General features: G+C 48.2%; 1 protein-coding gene across 1 annotated transcript in view; it reads left to right on the top strand.

Moving 5' to 3' along the window:
- SYNJ2 (synaptojanin 2) overlaps positions 1-13,800 on the top strand; it is a 116,096-nt gene that overhangs the window by 94,388 nt on the left and 7,908 nt on the right. Inside the window, exons 17-25 of the mRNA XM_011976439.1 lie at positions 429-513; positions 610-730; positions 3,508-3,726; positions 3,831-3,909; positions 5,818-5,986; positions 6,388-6,561; positions 9,258-9,392; positions 11,323-11,435; positions 12,509-12,617. Coding sequence (XP_011831829.1) covers positions 429-513; positions 610-730; positions 3,508-3,726; positions 3,831-3,909; positions 5,818-5,986; positions 6,388-6,561; positions 9,258-9,392; positions 11,323-11,435; positions 12,509-12,617 — 1,204 coding nt within the window. The remainder of the gene's footprint in view (positions 1-428; positions 514-609; positions 731-3,507; positions 3,727-3,830; positions 3,910-5,817; positions 5,987-6,387; positions 6,562-9,257; positions 9,393-11,322; positions 11,436-12,508; positions 12,618-13,800) is intronic.

A 13,800-nucleotide genomic window follows, 5' to 3' on the forward strand; every position in this document is an offset into this window, starting at 1 on the left:
TAAGTTTTTAAAAATCATTAGTTGTCAAGTATGTTTTCAACAACTGTTGATGCCCAGGTAGGAAGTGAAGTTTATTTAAAGTTAGAATATCTGTAACTAGTACATTTTAAAAAAAAAAGAAAGAAAAAAAACCTAATTACACATTTTGGTAGAGAATAGCCGGGAAATTGCATCTGTAAAAAGAAAATACAGATTTTCCTTCAGATGAATTTGTGAACACCTGCGTGGCCCCAGGACTCTGAGAGGCAGGGCCCAGAATGAGTCCACGTGTTCTCAGCTCCTGCAGCTCTTATTTACTGTACCAATTGCTCTCAACCTCCTGGGATTCCTGGAAACCCGACAGCAACACTGTGTCTCGAGCCCACAGCGGGCACGCTGGCGAGGACTGCAGGCATGGTCATGACAGTTTTCAATAATTATATGTGTAGAATGTTTTTAACCAAAGGCCCCAAAGCATCCGAAGCCTGGCTTCAAGGTCGAGGAGTAAGGAGGATGAGTCTGGGACATGGGGTGGTTCGTGGCGTAGACCTCTGTTGTGGAAGTTTCACGATTGCATTCTTGGATATTGACTCGATTCTATATGGATCTCTCGAATGGAACCCCTGCGAGTAGCTGGAGAACTCAACCTTCTGGACAGTGATTTAGATGTTGACACCAAAGTCAGACACACGTGGTCTCCTGGTGCCCTCCAGTATTACGGCCGTGCGGAGCTACAAGCGTCTGATCACAGGTGAGGTCCTCACTTCCATGGTGCTTTCTCCTGTGTTGGGGAAGGCAGCATCTCCCTCTCCACAGGGAAATGCATGCTGTCCCCATAGGGATGTGTGTGCGTGTGTGGGTGCGTTTGCGTTCATACAATACACCAAAGAACAAAGAATGATAGAACAAATATCTGTGGACCCACCACCAAGAATTAATAAATGTTACCATTTTGTCATTGCTCCATATCATAAATGACATCATTTATGAAAATTTCAAAGATGCAACCTATGTATTTTGTGGCTTTTATATTTTCTTAAATGATGTCGTTGTGCAACTTGCTTTTTTGTTACTATTTTTGAGATACAGTCGTGTTGATGTTATAGATCTGGTTCATTCATTTGTAACTGCTGTGTAGTATCCCACTAAATAGGTCCATGGAACTTACAACTTACCCATTCACCTCTTGATGAATATTTTCTCCAGGATTTTATGATTATAAACACCATAGGGTTTTCAAATCTGGGATGCACTACTTTTTTTTTTTTTTTTTTGAGACAGAGTCTTGCTCTACTGTCCAGGCTGGAGTACAGTGGTGTAATCTTAGCTCACTGCAACCTCCGCTTCCACTTCCCAGGTTCAAGCAATTCTCCTGCCTCAGCCTCCCAAGTAGCTGAGATTACAGGCGTACACCACCATGCCTGCCTAATTTTTGTATTTTTAGTAGAGACGGGGTTTCACCATGTTGGCCAGGCTGGTCCCGAACCCCTGACCTCAGGTGATCCACCCGCCTTGGCCTCTCAAACTGCTGGGATTACAGGCATGAACCACCACACCTGGCCTTAGGATGCAGGGCTTTTTAAATGCTCTGTGCATCATGCATTGAGGATAGAGTTGGGGGCAGCAGAGGGAGCACCATGGGCACCAGTGCCTGTGCACTGGGATTGCTGCAGAGGAAGATTCACCCTGAAGAACGTCTTTAAAGACAGAGGAGAGAATGGCATTTGAGGGTGTGAAGAGGGAAGAGTTTGATTTTCCCAAGGCTGCTGCCTAAACACTCATGTCAGTTTCAACTTTTACAGGGAAAGAAATTAAGAAAAAGAAGGTGGGGAACAGCTGGTAAACCAAAAAACCTTTTTTTTTTTTTTGAGACAGAGTCCTCCAGGCTGGAGTGCAGTGGCACAATCTTGGCTCATTGCAATCTCCACCCCCAGGGTTCCAGTGATTTTCATGTCTCAGCCTCCCAAGTAGCTGGGATTACAGGCGTGCGTCACCATGCCCGGCTGATTTTTGTATTTTTAGTAGAAACGGTTTTGCCATGTTAGCCAGGCTGGTCTCCAACTCCTGGCCTCCAGTGATGTGCCCGCCTCAGCCTCCCAAAGTGCTGGGATTATAGCCACCATGCCGACTCTTTAGATATTTCTAAATTCTTTAGATACCTGTTGTTGCAAATACATACCTAGAAGTGAATCTTGAGGAATCTTCAGATGTGTGACGTCAAGGTTTGCTAGCTCAATGTATTTTGAAACCTTAATTTAACCAATATTTCTTGAGGGCCCTTACATGCCAGGCCCTGTTGCTGGCCTGGAGAAAAGCAGTGAACAAAACAGATGAAACCATGTTGTCATGGAATTTTCTGGACAGGACAAACAGACAATAAACAAACATAAGTGCTGTGAAAGAAAAAAAGTAGTGGCAGGAGTCAGGCCAGAGTTGAGCTATTTTCAATCAGGCTATGTAATTTTTGTAAGAAAGGATTTTCTGAAAATTTGTAGATAGAGTAATACCCATCCCTATGTCAGAATTACTATAAGGATTTGTATTATTTCCTGCTGGACTGTTTTCCTGTTTACATCATGGATTTTTACATTATTCCTAATGATTGCATAGAGTACTGCATGAATGTATCATAACTGTTTCCCCATTAAGAAACAAGAGCATTTTTGCCTGGTGCAGTGGCTCATGCCTGTAATCCCAGCACTTTGGGAGGCCGAGGCAGTCGGATCACCTGTGGTCAGGAGTTCGAGACCAGCCTAGCCAACATGGCAAAACCCTATCTCTACCAAAAATACAAAAATAAGACGGGCGTGGTGGCATGCGCCTGTAATCCCAGCTACTTGGGAGGCTGAGGCAGGAGAATCACTTGAGCCTGGGAAGTGGAGGTTGCAGTGAGCCGAGGTCGCGCCAGTGCACTCCAACCTGGCAACAGAGGGAGACTCTCACTCAAAATTTAAAAATAGAGCATTTCCCTTTTTTTCCCCTCCCATCAACAATGCTGTAAATGATCAACCTCATGCATTAAATCTTTGTCTGAATCCCTGGTCACTTCCTTAGAATAAGGTCCAAGAAATGAGATTACTAGATGAAAAGAGATGAACAATTTTGGAACTCTATGTAAAGTGCCAAGTAGCCCTCTGAAAAGCCTGCACCCCTGGCAGAGGGCAGATGTCTGCTTCCCCACCTCCTTGGCCTTGCTAAGGATCACCACGTCAAAAATCTTTGCTGATGGCTGGTCATTTTCCAAGTACTGGGATATGTTATCAGAGAACCACACTTTATTTTTTCCCCTCAAATCGTCTTTAGATAAAAATGCCAAGGTGATACTAAGATTAAGGAACGATGAAGACTAAAACACGAGGGCAGGGCAGCTAGCCTGCAAATCCACCTGCCGGTGGCCACATTCGCAGGTTGTTGGCGTTGATTGTTTACAGAGAGCCCTGGGGGACAGCAGCTGGGGACTGGAGGCCGGGGGTGTGGACATCTGTCCCAGGCTAACTGTCATCCCTCTTTTGTTGCTGTCTAACACAGACCCGTGCTGGCGATCGTGGAGGTGGAAGTTCAGGAAGTCGATGTGGGTGCTCGGGAGAGGGTTTTCCAGGAAGTATCCTCTTTCCAGGGCCCCCTGGATGCCACTGTTGTAGTAAACCTTCAGTCACCGACCTTAGAAGAGAAAAACGAGTTTCCTGAGGACCTGCGTGCTGAGCTCATGCAGACCTTGGGGAATTATGGGACAATTGTTCTTGTCAGGTAACTGCTCCCCTGGTTGATGTGGGTTCCAGGGGATGTCGGTGAGGATCCGTGAGAGCTGCCAGGTCATTCTTGGCACTGACTTGGCATATCATTTATTCCAGGATCAACCAAGGGCAGATGCTGGTGACTTTTGCAGACAGTCACTCGGCTCTCAGTGTCCTGGATGTGGATGGTATGAAGGTACGCTGTACTTGGCCACACTGTGGAGTGAGGTCAGATCAATCCCTATTTTTACGTGGGCATGTCTGCTCCCTCTTCTTGCCCTGACCTGTGCCCAACCTGTGACTTTTTTTTTTGGGGGGGGGGGGGGGGGGACAACGTCTTGCACTGTCATTCAGGCTGGAGTGCAGTGATGCAATCACAACTCACTACAGCCTTGAACTGCCAGGCTTACGCGATCCTCCCATCTCAGCCTCTCAAGTAGCTGGGACCACAGGCACATGCCACCACGCCCAGCTAATCTTTTAAATTTTTTGTAGAGACAGGATCTCACTCTGTAGCCCTGGCTGGAGTGCAGTGGGACAGTCATGGTTCACTGTAACCTCAGCCTCCAGGGCTCCAGTCATTCTCCCACCTCGACCTCCCAACGTGTTGAGATTACAGGCATGAGCTTTCATGCCTGGCCACCAATCTGTCTTTATGTATAGACACCATATGTGCGAGAGGGAGTTTGGATTCTTCACTCTGGTTCTGAGATGTCTCATGTCTGGCTCTGGCTACTTGCAAAATAGGGAGGAAGGGGGGGAACGGTGGCTTATGCTAATAATCCCAGCACTTGGTGAGGCCGAGGTGGGCAGATCACCCAAGGTCAGGAGATCGAGACCAGCCTGGCCAACATGGCAAAATCCTGTCTCTAGTAAAAATACAAAATTTAGCCCAGCATAGTGGCTTACACCTGTAATCTCAGCACTTTGGGAGGCCGAGGCGGGCAGATCATGAGGTCAGGAGTTCGAGACCAGCCTGGCCAACATAGTGAAACCCCGTCTCTACTAAAAATACAAAAATTAGCCAGGCATAGTGGCAGGTGCCTGTAATCCCAGCTACTCTGGAGGCTGAGGCAGGAGAATCACTTGAACCCAGGAGGCAGAGGTTGCAGTGAGCTGAGATTACACCATTGCACCCAGCCCAGGCGACAATGTAAGACTCTGTCTCCAAAAAAAAAAAAAAAATAGCCAGGCATGGTGGTGTGTGCCTCTAGTCCCAGGTACTCAGGAGGCTGAGGCAGGAGAATCACTTGAACCCAGGAGGCAGAGGTTGCAGTGAGCCGAGATTGTGCCACTGCACGCCAGTCTGGGTGACAGAGTGAGACTCGGTCTCAAAAAACCAAACAAACAGAATGGGGAAGAAGAACGTCAGTCACTGTGTCTCGCGTTAGAAGGCAGCTCTACCAGCAGCGGCAGAAGCTTAGCCATTTCAGAGTGTAGTTCTCGCCTAGTTACTTGATCTGTCTATGCTCGCACCGCCACGTGGGAGGCTGTTCCAATCTTTGCCTTTAGAGTATGTATTTTGGAATATGCAGCTCATAGATAGTTTCCATTTTTATAGTGTCTTGGCTTTAAATTTGTACCAAATGGGAAGCTGGAGATGACGGTTCAACTTTTTTTTTTCTTTGAGATGGAATCTTGCTCTGTCACCCAGGCTGGAGTGCAGAGGTGCAATCTCAGCTCACTACAGCCTCCGCCTCCCGAGTTCAAGCGATTCTCCTGCCTCAGCCTCCCAAGTAGGTGGGACTATAGGCACCCACCACCACGCCCCGCTAATTTTTGTATTTTTAGTACGGGCAGGGTTTCACCGTGTTGGTCAGGCTGGTCTCAAACTCCTGACCTCAAGGGATCCACCTGCTTCGGCCTCTCAGAAAGCTGGGATTACAGGTGTGAGCCACTGCACCCGGCCCAGTTCAATTTTTTTTCAACCAGATGTATGAGAGCTATGCTGAGCCTGCCTGGGGTCTGGATCCTTGGTTTTTCACGGCCAAACGTGAAGATTGGCCTCATTGTGGGTGTGTGGGTTTTAGTGAGAAGCATTGTGTGATCAGCAGGAGTGGTCATAATTTTTATTTATTCCTGGGTGGCTGCTCTGCCCTCCCAGGTGAAAGGCAGAGCAGTGAAGATTAGACCGAAGACGAAGGACTGGCTGAAAGGTTTGCGAGAGGAGATCATTCGGAAACGAGACAGCATGGCGCCCGTGTCTCCCACTGCCAACTCTTGTTTGCTGGAGGAAAACTTTGACTTCACAAGTTTGGACTATGAATCAGAAGGTTAGTGACCCTGCAGGGAAGGACAGGCAAGCCATTCTTCAAGCAACAGGCCTGAGCTTTTAAGGACACCTTCTAAAGCCTCCCTTGCAGAAGTGACAGAGGACACGTGCAGGGCAAGCCATCTGTCCCATGTGATGAGCCATGTTTGTATGTGTGGACGATGCATGCCGTGCTACCTGGGACCGGAGGCGTCTAAACTTAGGCTACAAACTGGCTTTGAGGATGTCAGGGCAGTAGGCATACCAAAGGAGTGGGGTACCATCCCTGCTGGCACCCTGGCCCTGGGCCGCGTGGCAGGGTGCAGGTGTCCTGACAGGAGCTGAACCAGTCCCACTGATGAAAGACCGAGCCTTTCCCCCTCATTGTTTTCACCCAAACTGTGATTCATTTCCTTCTCCCAGGGGATATTCTTGAAGATGATGAAGACTACTTGGTGGATGAACTCAGTCAGCCTGGAGTCTCGGACAGTGAACTTGGGGGAGACGACCTCTCTGATGTCCCTGGTCCCACAGCACTGGCTCCTCCCAGCAAGTCACCTGCTCTCGCCAAAAAGAAGCAGCATCCAACGTACAAAGGTAGCCCGACCCTTCTTTTCTCAGGAGCGTCTGCCACGGAGTCAGCTCAGGACAGATTTTTCTTTTTCTCTTGGTGCTCTGGCACTATGTGATACCAAGTATGCAGGTCCCAGGAGATACCTAAACCAGGCAGGCCAAGTGAGGGGTAGGGACTGAGCCCTGCAGAGGTAGCCAGCTCCAACACCCTGCTTTCCTCTAGTTAATTTTTTTTTTACAATAACTCGTACCCCCCATAACACACCAGATTCAAGATAATTCCTGTTTCCTCTGGATATTCAAATGTCCACGGTTCTGAACTGGTTTTGTATTTGTGATTATTTCCTGCCCCCAACAAAATTCTTCTGATTCGGCCAAGTGCAGTGGCTCACACCTGTAATCCCAGCACTTTGGGAGGCCCAGATGGGCGGATCGCTTAAGATCGGGAGTTCAAGACCAGCCTGGCCAACAAGATGAAACCCTGTCTCTACTAAAAATATTTTTTAAAAATTAGCAGGGCATGGTGGCGCGCATGCCTGTAATCCCAGCTACTCAGGAGGCTGAGGCAGGAGAATCACTTGAACTAGGGAGGCAGAGGTTGCAATGAGCCAAGATCGCCCTACTGCACTCCAGCTTGGGTGACAAAGACTCCTTCTCAAAACAACAACAACAAAAAACTTCTGATTCAATCCCAGTAGAGACATATTCCATATCTATGTCCTGAGTTGCTGGCGTATGGTCACATACATATAATATCATATTGTTATACAGTCATGTTATATGGTCACATAATTGTATCATTTTAGACTTGAGAGGCCCTGAAAGGTCACATTAATTGAACCACACACCCCTAAATTAAACAATATAATTTTTTTCTTTTCCCTTTTTTTTTTTTTTTTTTTTGAGACAGTGTCTCACTCTGTCTCCCAGGCTGGAGCACAGTGATACGATCTCAGCTCACTGCAACCTCCACCTCCCAGGCTCAAGCGATCCTCTCACCTCAGCCTCCCAAGTGGCTGGGACTTCAGGGATGTGCCACCACGTCCAGATAATGTTTTTGCATTTTTTGTAGAGATGGGGTGTCACTGTGTTGCCCAAGCTGGTCTCAAACTCCTGGGCTCAAGTGACCCTCCTACCTGAGCCTCCCAAAGTGCTGGGATTACAGGCCTGAGCCACTGCACCTGGCCAATAACTGTTCTGAGTAGCTTTTAAAGCCCACTAATGTTACATAGCTGGCAGGTCGGGTAGTTCATATTTCAGTGTCAGCTATGTTGATGCTGTTCCATTCATCGCCAGGCATGCCTCTAGCTGTCAGTCACTGAGCCCCGAGTTGGAGGACAGCTCTAACCAGCAGGTGCAGGAGCTTAGCCATGCATTGGGCCCCTTGAGCTGGGGCTGAGAGCAGAGAACAGGGCTGAAAGTGGATTAAGGCACAGCTCAGGGAGGGTACTTTGCCAGGAGAGGTGTGAAGACCTCCAAGCCCCTTTGACCGTACGCTGGTCCCCACACTGATCAATACCTTGCCTATACCGAACCATCAGGAGCTTTTAAACTTATGGATTTTTGAGCCCTGCCAGAGAGATCTGGATTTGGCAGGAGTGGGGTGGGACCCTGGAAGCCTGGCATTTCACCAGGCTTTCCAGGTGGTTTGGACGCACAGCCAGATTTGGGGACTTCTGCCCAAAACCGAAGCAGCAGCCTTCGCCAAGGCATCGCGGTGGTTCTTTACATTGCTCCTGCCGCGGGCTTCTGCCCCGGAACTGAAGTGGCTGGAGGGATGTGTTCTTCCCATAAGAAGGACCTTTTTCTCGGGAGTGACCGTCACGCAGGCAGCCTCTGGAGCCAGTGCAGGTGTGAGCACAGATAGTCCTTTACATGAAGAAACTAATAGAGCAACCCGGGACATGTGGGCGGCTTTGCTACCTGGTGGGCATTGAGAGGGTCTTCCCTTGATGCTGTGGGGTGTTCAGTAATTCCCATTTGTAGGAGAAATCCTGCCTTTCCCCAGTTCCAGTCTCCAGGACACATGGGGGTGGAGCTGCTGGATACAAGGAGTGGGGTGTCTGAGTCAAAGTAAAATGGAGAGGCCCATGCTTCAGGGGAGCCCTAGGGCTGCTGATTTGATCTGTAATGAAGCAGGAGCTGTGCCTTCTCAAGATCTCTCAGCCTCTTGGAAGGTGCGTGCAGGGCAGATCAAGATGGCAGAACCTTGGGAGTGGCCAGCCATGGGCCCACAGGGTTTGGGATTTGATGAGTGAGCAAGACTCCTGGTCCTAGGCACTGGCCATTGCACGCCAGGCTGCTCTGCTGCCAGAGCAGGGAGAACACCCTCAGCTTCCTCAGCCGGTGTATTCTAGAGTGAGGAATTGAAAATGTCTTCCCGTGGTTAGGTGACTCTTCAGGGGCTGTGGTTTGCAACTGTCTCCTCCACTCCGCGCAAGTCTTGTTATTTCACAAGAAAACACGCTTTCAAATAGCTCAATGTCTCAAGTCTGAGAAACACACATTGTCCATGGTTCACTGCATGTTCCAAGCAGGCACTGGGTGTCCTCCCCACCCCCGCCCCTTGCCGGCAGACAGGGGTGCCCATTTCTGGACAGAGCCTTCAGCTGTCCTGCAGCAGGTCCCCCTGCACAGTCAGCCTCCTGTGCTCAGACCTGTGTCTGACACGCTCACATGTGGAACAGACCGTTGTACTCACACCCCGCCATGTCCTTCAGATGACGCGGACCTGGTGGAGCTCAAGCAGGAGCTGGAAGCCGTCGGGGAGTTCCGCCACCGTTCTCCGAGCAGGTCTCTGTCGGTCCCCAACCGGCCTCGGCCACCTCACCCCCCGCAGAGACCCCCCCCTCCAAGTAAGACTCTGCTTGCTTTCAGCTCCCTGGATGCCTGCCAGGAATAACTGCGCATTCCCTGCCACTGAAAACATGGCTCAGAATCCACTTCTCCCCCGCCTTCAGGTCCCCACAGGACTTCCTCCTCCTCGGGCTCCTTTTTGTTGTAAATCCAGTACATGTTTGACGTCAGGGCTGGTTGTGTTTCTCATGGCAAATTAAATGGCTCCTTTGCAAAGCTGCTCTTCACCCTGGAGCTGTGCTTCTGCTTCAAGCTGCTCTCCCTCGGCAGCTTTAGAGGATGCAGAATGGGGGCAGCAGCTGTGGGAGGGACGTGAGCTTCGCAGTCAGACATCTCTCCTCAGCGACTGCACAGTCCTCCCTCTGCTTATGAGGAATCTGGTAAACCCAGGTCCCCTCCTGGAGGTGACCCAGTCACCCCTCTGCGCTCCCAGGCCTCCTGTTCCCCGGGCTCAGAACAAGCTCCCCCTTAGCCTGGGTCTAGGAGCATTTTCTTCTGGTTCCTCGAACAATGCTTTGCCCATCTAGCCCTCCCTGATAACCTGAAAGCAAAGCTGTGATGTGCTTTTGATCCACTTCCATTTTACCACCACTGTTTACTTCTCCCTCCCCAAAAATGTCATGATCAGACTTAGATCTTCCTAAGCCGTTACTTCAGAATTGGGCTTATCGTGGCTGACGTCACAGTAGTAACCAATGGCAAGCCACAAGCCCAGATATAAAATAAAAATAACCTAAAAATAAAATGTATAAGGCATGTATTATTGCGGAAATTTTAGAGATAATTACAAAGAACAAAATTTTAAAATTCACTTGATGATCTACAGATAATAGTTGTTACAAAAGACTTCTTTTTCCAGTTACGTATATCTGTAGCAACATACCTTTTTTTTTTTTAACAAAATTGGCTGGGCGTGGTGGCTTACGTCCTGTAATCCTAGCACTTTGGGAGGCCAAGGCAGGCAGATCATGAGGTCAGGAGATCAAGACCATCCTGGTTAACACGGTGAAACCTCGTCTCTACTAAAAATATAAAAAATTAGCCGGGCGTGGTTGTGGGCGCCTGTAATCCCAGCTGCTCGGGAGGCTGAGGCAGGAGAATGGTGTGAACCCAGGAGGCGGAGCTTGCAGTGAGCTGAGATCCGGCCACTGCACTCCAGCCTGGGCGACTGAGCGAGACTCCATCTCAAAAGAAAAGAAAAAAAAAATTAATACCCATTTTCTCTGGTCGGTTGTCTTTTATTTAATGGGGTTGTATTTTCTGTGTCATTAAGTGTTCTAAAACATTTGTTAATGGCTGCGAGTATATTTTAACAGTTTATTCCCCTGCTTTGCAATTTTTTTTTTTTTTTAAGATAGGCTCATTCTGTCCCCCGGGCTGGAGTGCAGTGGTGCGATCTCACAGCTCACTGAAGCCTTGACCTCTCTGGCTCAAGCAGTCATCCTGCCTCAGCCTGCCAAGTAGCTAGGACTACAGGCACATGCCATCAGGCTTGGCTATTTTTATTCATTTATTTATTTATTTTGTAGAGACAGTTTCACCATGTTGCCCAGGCTGGGGTTTTTGAAATATTTTTTTTCCCCACAAAATATTTTAAAACTCTGGTCCTAGTAACAGTGTTTGGAACCATTTCAAAATCGATTGGTTTTTATATCAGATCTGAATCCCCCAGGATGTTAAAGTTTGCATTCTAGTAATGCTTCTCCAGATCATCTACATCAATAGGCACACACGGGTAGAATCAAGTGAGAATCTCCACAGAGAGTCAAGGAAGGCTCTGTGGGTGCCCGAAGTGCCGAGTGAGTATTCGGACCTCACCGTGTCTGTGGTCTGCTGGGACATCCGCCTCGTCTAGTCGGGCTCCTGGCAGCTGACTGGAAAGTTGTGCCTTCACTGAGATTGAGACTCTGCCCTCATTGGTTTTTACAGCTGGTTTAATGGTGAAAAAGTCGGCTTCAGATGCATCCATCTCCTCTGGCACCCGTGGGCAGTATTCAATTTTGCAGACCGCAAGACTTCTGCCAGGAGCACCTCAGCAACCAGTGAGTTCTTCTGCATACATTTCAAACCTACGGGTTTTGCCCCCAGGATAGTGTGAGGTCTCTCTTCTCAATGAATATATAGATTTATGTGTCTTTAACCCTCTACCTGCTCACCGTCTCATCTCCACACCCCATGACCCTTCCTCACAGGTCCTCCATAGGGCTTTTAAATGGTTGTATGTAGTGTTCTAGAGAAAATCACTGTTGATGAAAAATCCCAAATATCCCTGGTTTCTAGATTCATCCATTTCTCTCTCTTCCCATTCTTGCCTCTGCCCTTGGTGTACGGACAGAGCGTTGCTTGGTAGAAGGGAAAATGGGAGAAATTCAGGTCATCATCCTGGGAAAATGATGATCATTCTGGAGTCAAGTTGGTTGAGAGAAGAGGCCAAAAGGAAACGTAAATAATGAAGTTGGGGAAAACAGTAGGAAGAGTAACAGCCATAGAGGACTGTGGAGGTGCAGGGTTCCAGAGGGTCCCATGGGCTGCTGGGGAAGAGAGCAGGTGAAGGCAGGGGAGTAGAGGGGAAGCCGGGTGCTGGGGGGGAAACTGCTATGACTGGGATGCCTCTGGGGTGCTGGGCCTGGTCAGGTGCTTGTGCAGCCCCAGCAGGTGCGGGGGTGACTGGAGGCCAGTGGTTTACAGTAGTGAAAATAGGTCATTAAGGCACACCAGATGCTGGATGAAGAAGTAGAAAAAAACACTTTTAAGGAAATACATATCTGGAAGCTATTTTAATAACTCAGCCGGACCGTGGAAAGAGTGGCCTCTGATTTTGCTTTCTGACTTTCACCTGGTTATTGAAATAAAGATAGATGATGGTCTGTCCATATACAAAAATCGGTAACCACCCAGCTTTGGAGACCAGGGTCATCAGGTCTACGTAGTGTGGCACTCTTGGAAAGAGAGTGCTCCGGGGAAGAGAGGATTGCAGGGTGTGGTGGAGGCTGAAGTTTGTATGGTCAGCATCGTCTGGTGGAGCCCTGCGCAGACGCATAGGTAGCAAATACGTCCCATGAGGCTATCTGCCTGCCTGTGCTGATACTCTGCTCTTCCTCATTCTGTCCTCAAGCCCAAGGCTCGGACTGGAATAAGTAAACCTTATAATGTCAAGCAGATCAAAACCACCAATGCCCAGGAGGCAGAAGCAGCAATCCGGTGTCTCCTGGAAGCCAGAGGAGGTAGGTGCCTGGGGGCAGTGGAAAAACCGATTCTTCTTTTCATCTCACCACTAAAAATGGTCTAGAAACAAAAATAACTCTTTTTATTCTTCTGGAGGCAATCTTAAATGAAAGCATCCTTTAGCAACATTTTATATAAATCTATACTAAGATTGATTGTTCATTTAAAATTGTATTTTCAAAATTCAGTATGTATATAAAAATCATCCCAGGGCTATTAAGCAGCATCTAAAGGAGAGACTGAAATAAACCAAAATGAGTTTTTAAAAAGGTGAATGCTGCCGGCACGAAGTCATTCAGCCAGCTTTATAAAACAGAGACAGTTACGGTGTTTGACCTAATTTCAGGCACAAAATCTACCTTTTAAATCACTGGCAAGTGGAAATAAAGTTTTTAGTGACAGGCAGGGACCTCTTTCCCACCACACTGTTTTTTGTTGCTGTTACTTAAACCATGTTAGTCAACTTGGGCTCTCCCCGGCTTCATTCATAATCACTGGTAATTTACACTTTTAGTTTTGGCCTTGGCTTTGTTCCAGAATCTCCTTTGGCAAGAGGAGAATGTGCCCTTTTTGTGGGTTTGTTGTTGTTGTTTTTTCTGAGACTGAGTTTCACGCTTTCACCTGGGCTGGAGTGCAGTGGCACAATCCCAGGTCACTGCAACCTCCGCCTCCCAGGTTCAAGCAATTCTCCTGCCTCAGCCTCCTGAGTAGCTGGGACTACAGGTGCGCACCACCATGCCGAACCAATTTTTGTATTTTCAGTAGAAATATGGTTTCACCATGTTGACCAGGCTGGTCTTCAACTCCCAACCTCAGGTGATTCACCCACCTTGGCCTCCCAAAGTGCTGGGATTACAGGTCTGAGCCACCACGCCCGGCTGAGTGTGCCCTTTGAAAAGGTATAAGCAATCACCATTGCCTCATTTGCTTTTAGTCAGCATGTTTAACTTCTTTGAAATTCTCAAATAATATTTAAGGGGGCATGAGTTAAAAGGTTGAGAACTACTGTTGTAGAATGATACTGCCACGAATGGTTTATTTTTTTTATTTTAGAAAAATAACTAAAACTAGGCCGGGCGCGGTGGCTCACACCTGTAATCCCAGCACTTTGGGAGGCCAAGGTGGGCAAATCACGAGGTCAGGAGATTAAGACCATCCTGGCTAACATGGTGAAACCCCATC

This window comes from Mandrillus leucophaeus, unplaced genomic scaffold, assembly GCF_000951045.1.
Source record: "Mandrillus leucophaeus isolate KB7577 unplaced genomic scaffold, Mleu.le_1.0 Scaffold166, whole genome shotgun sequence".
NCBI lineage: Eukaryota > Metazoa > Chordata > Mammalia > Primates > Cercopithecidae > Mandrillus > Mandrillus leucophaeus.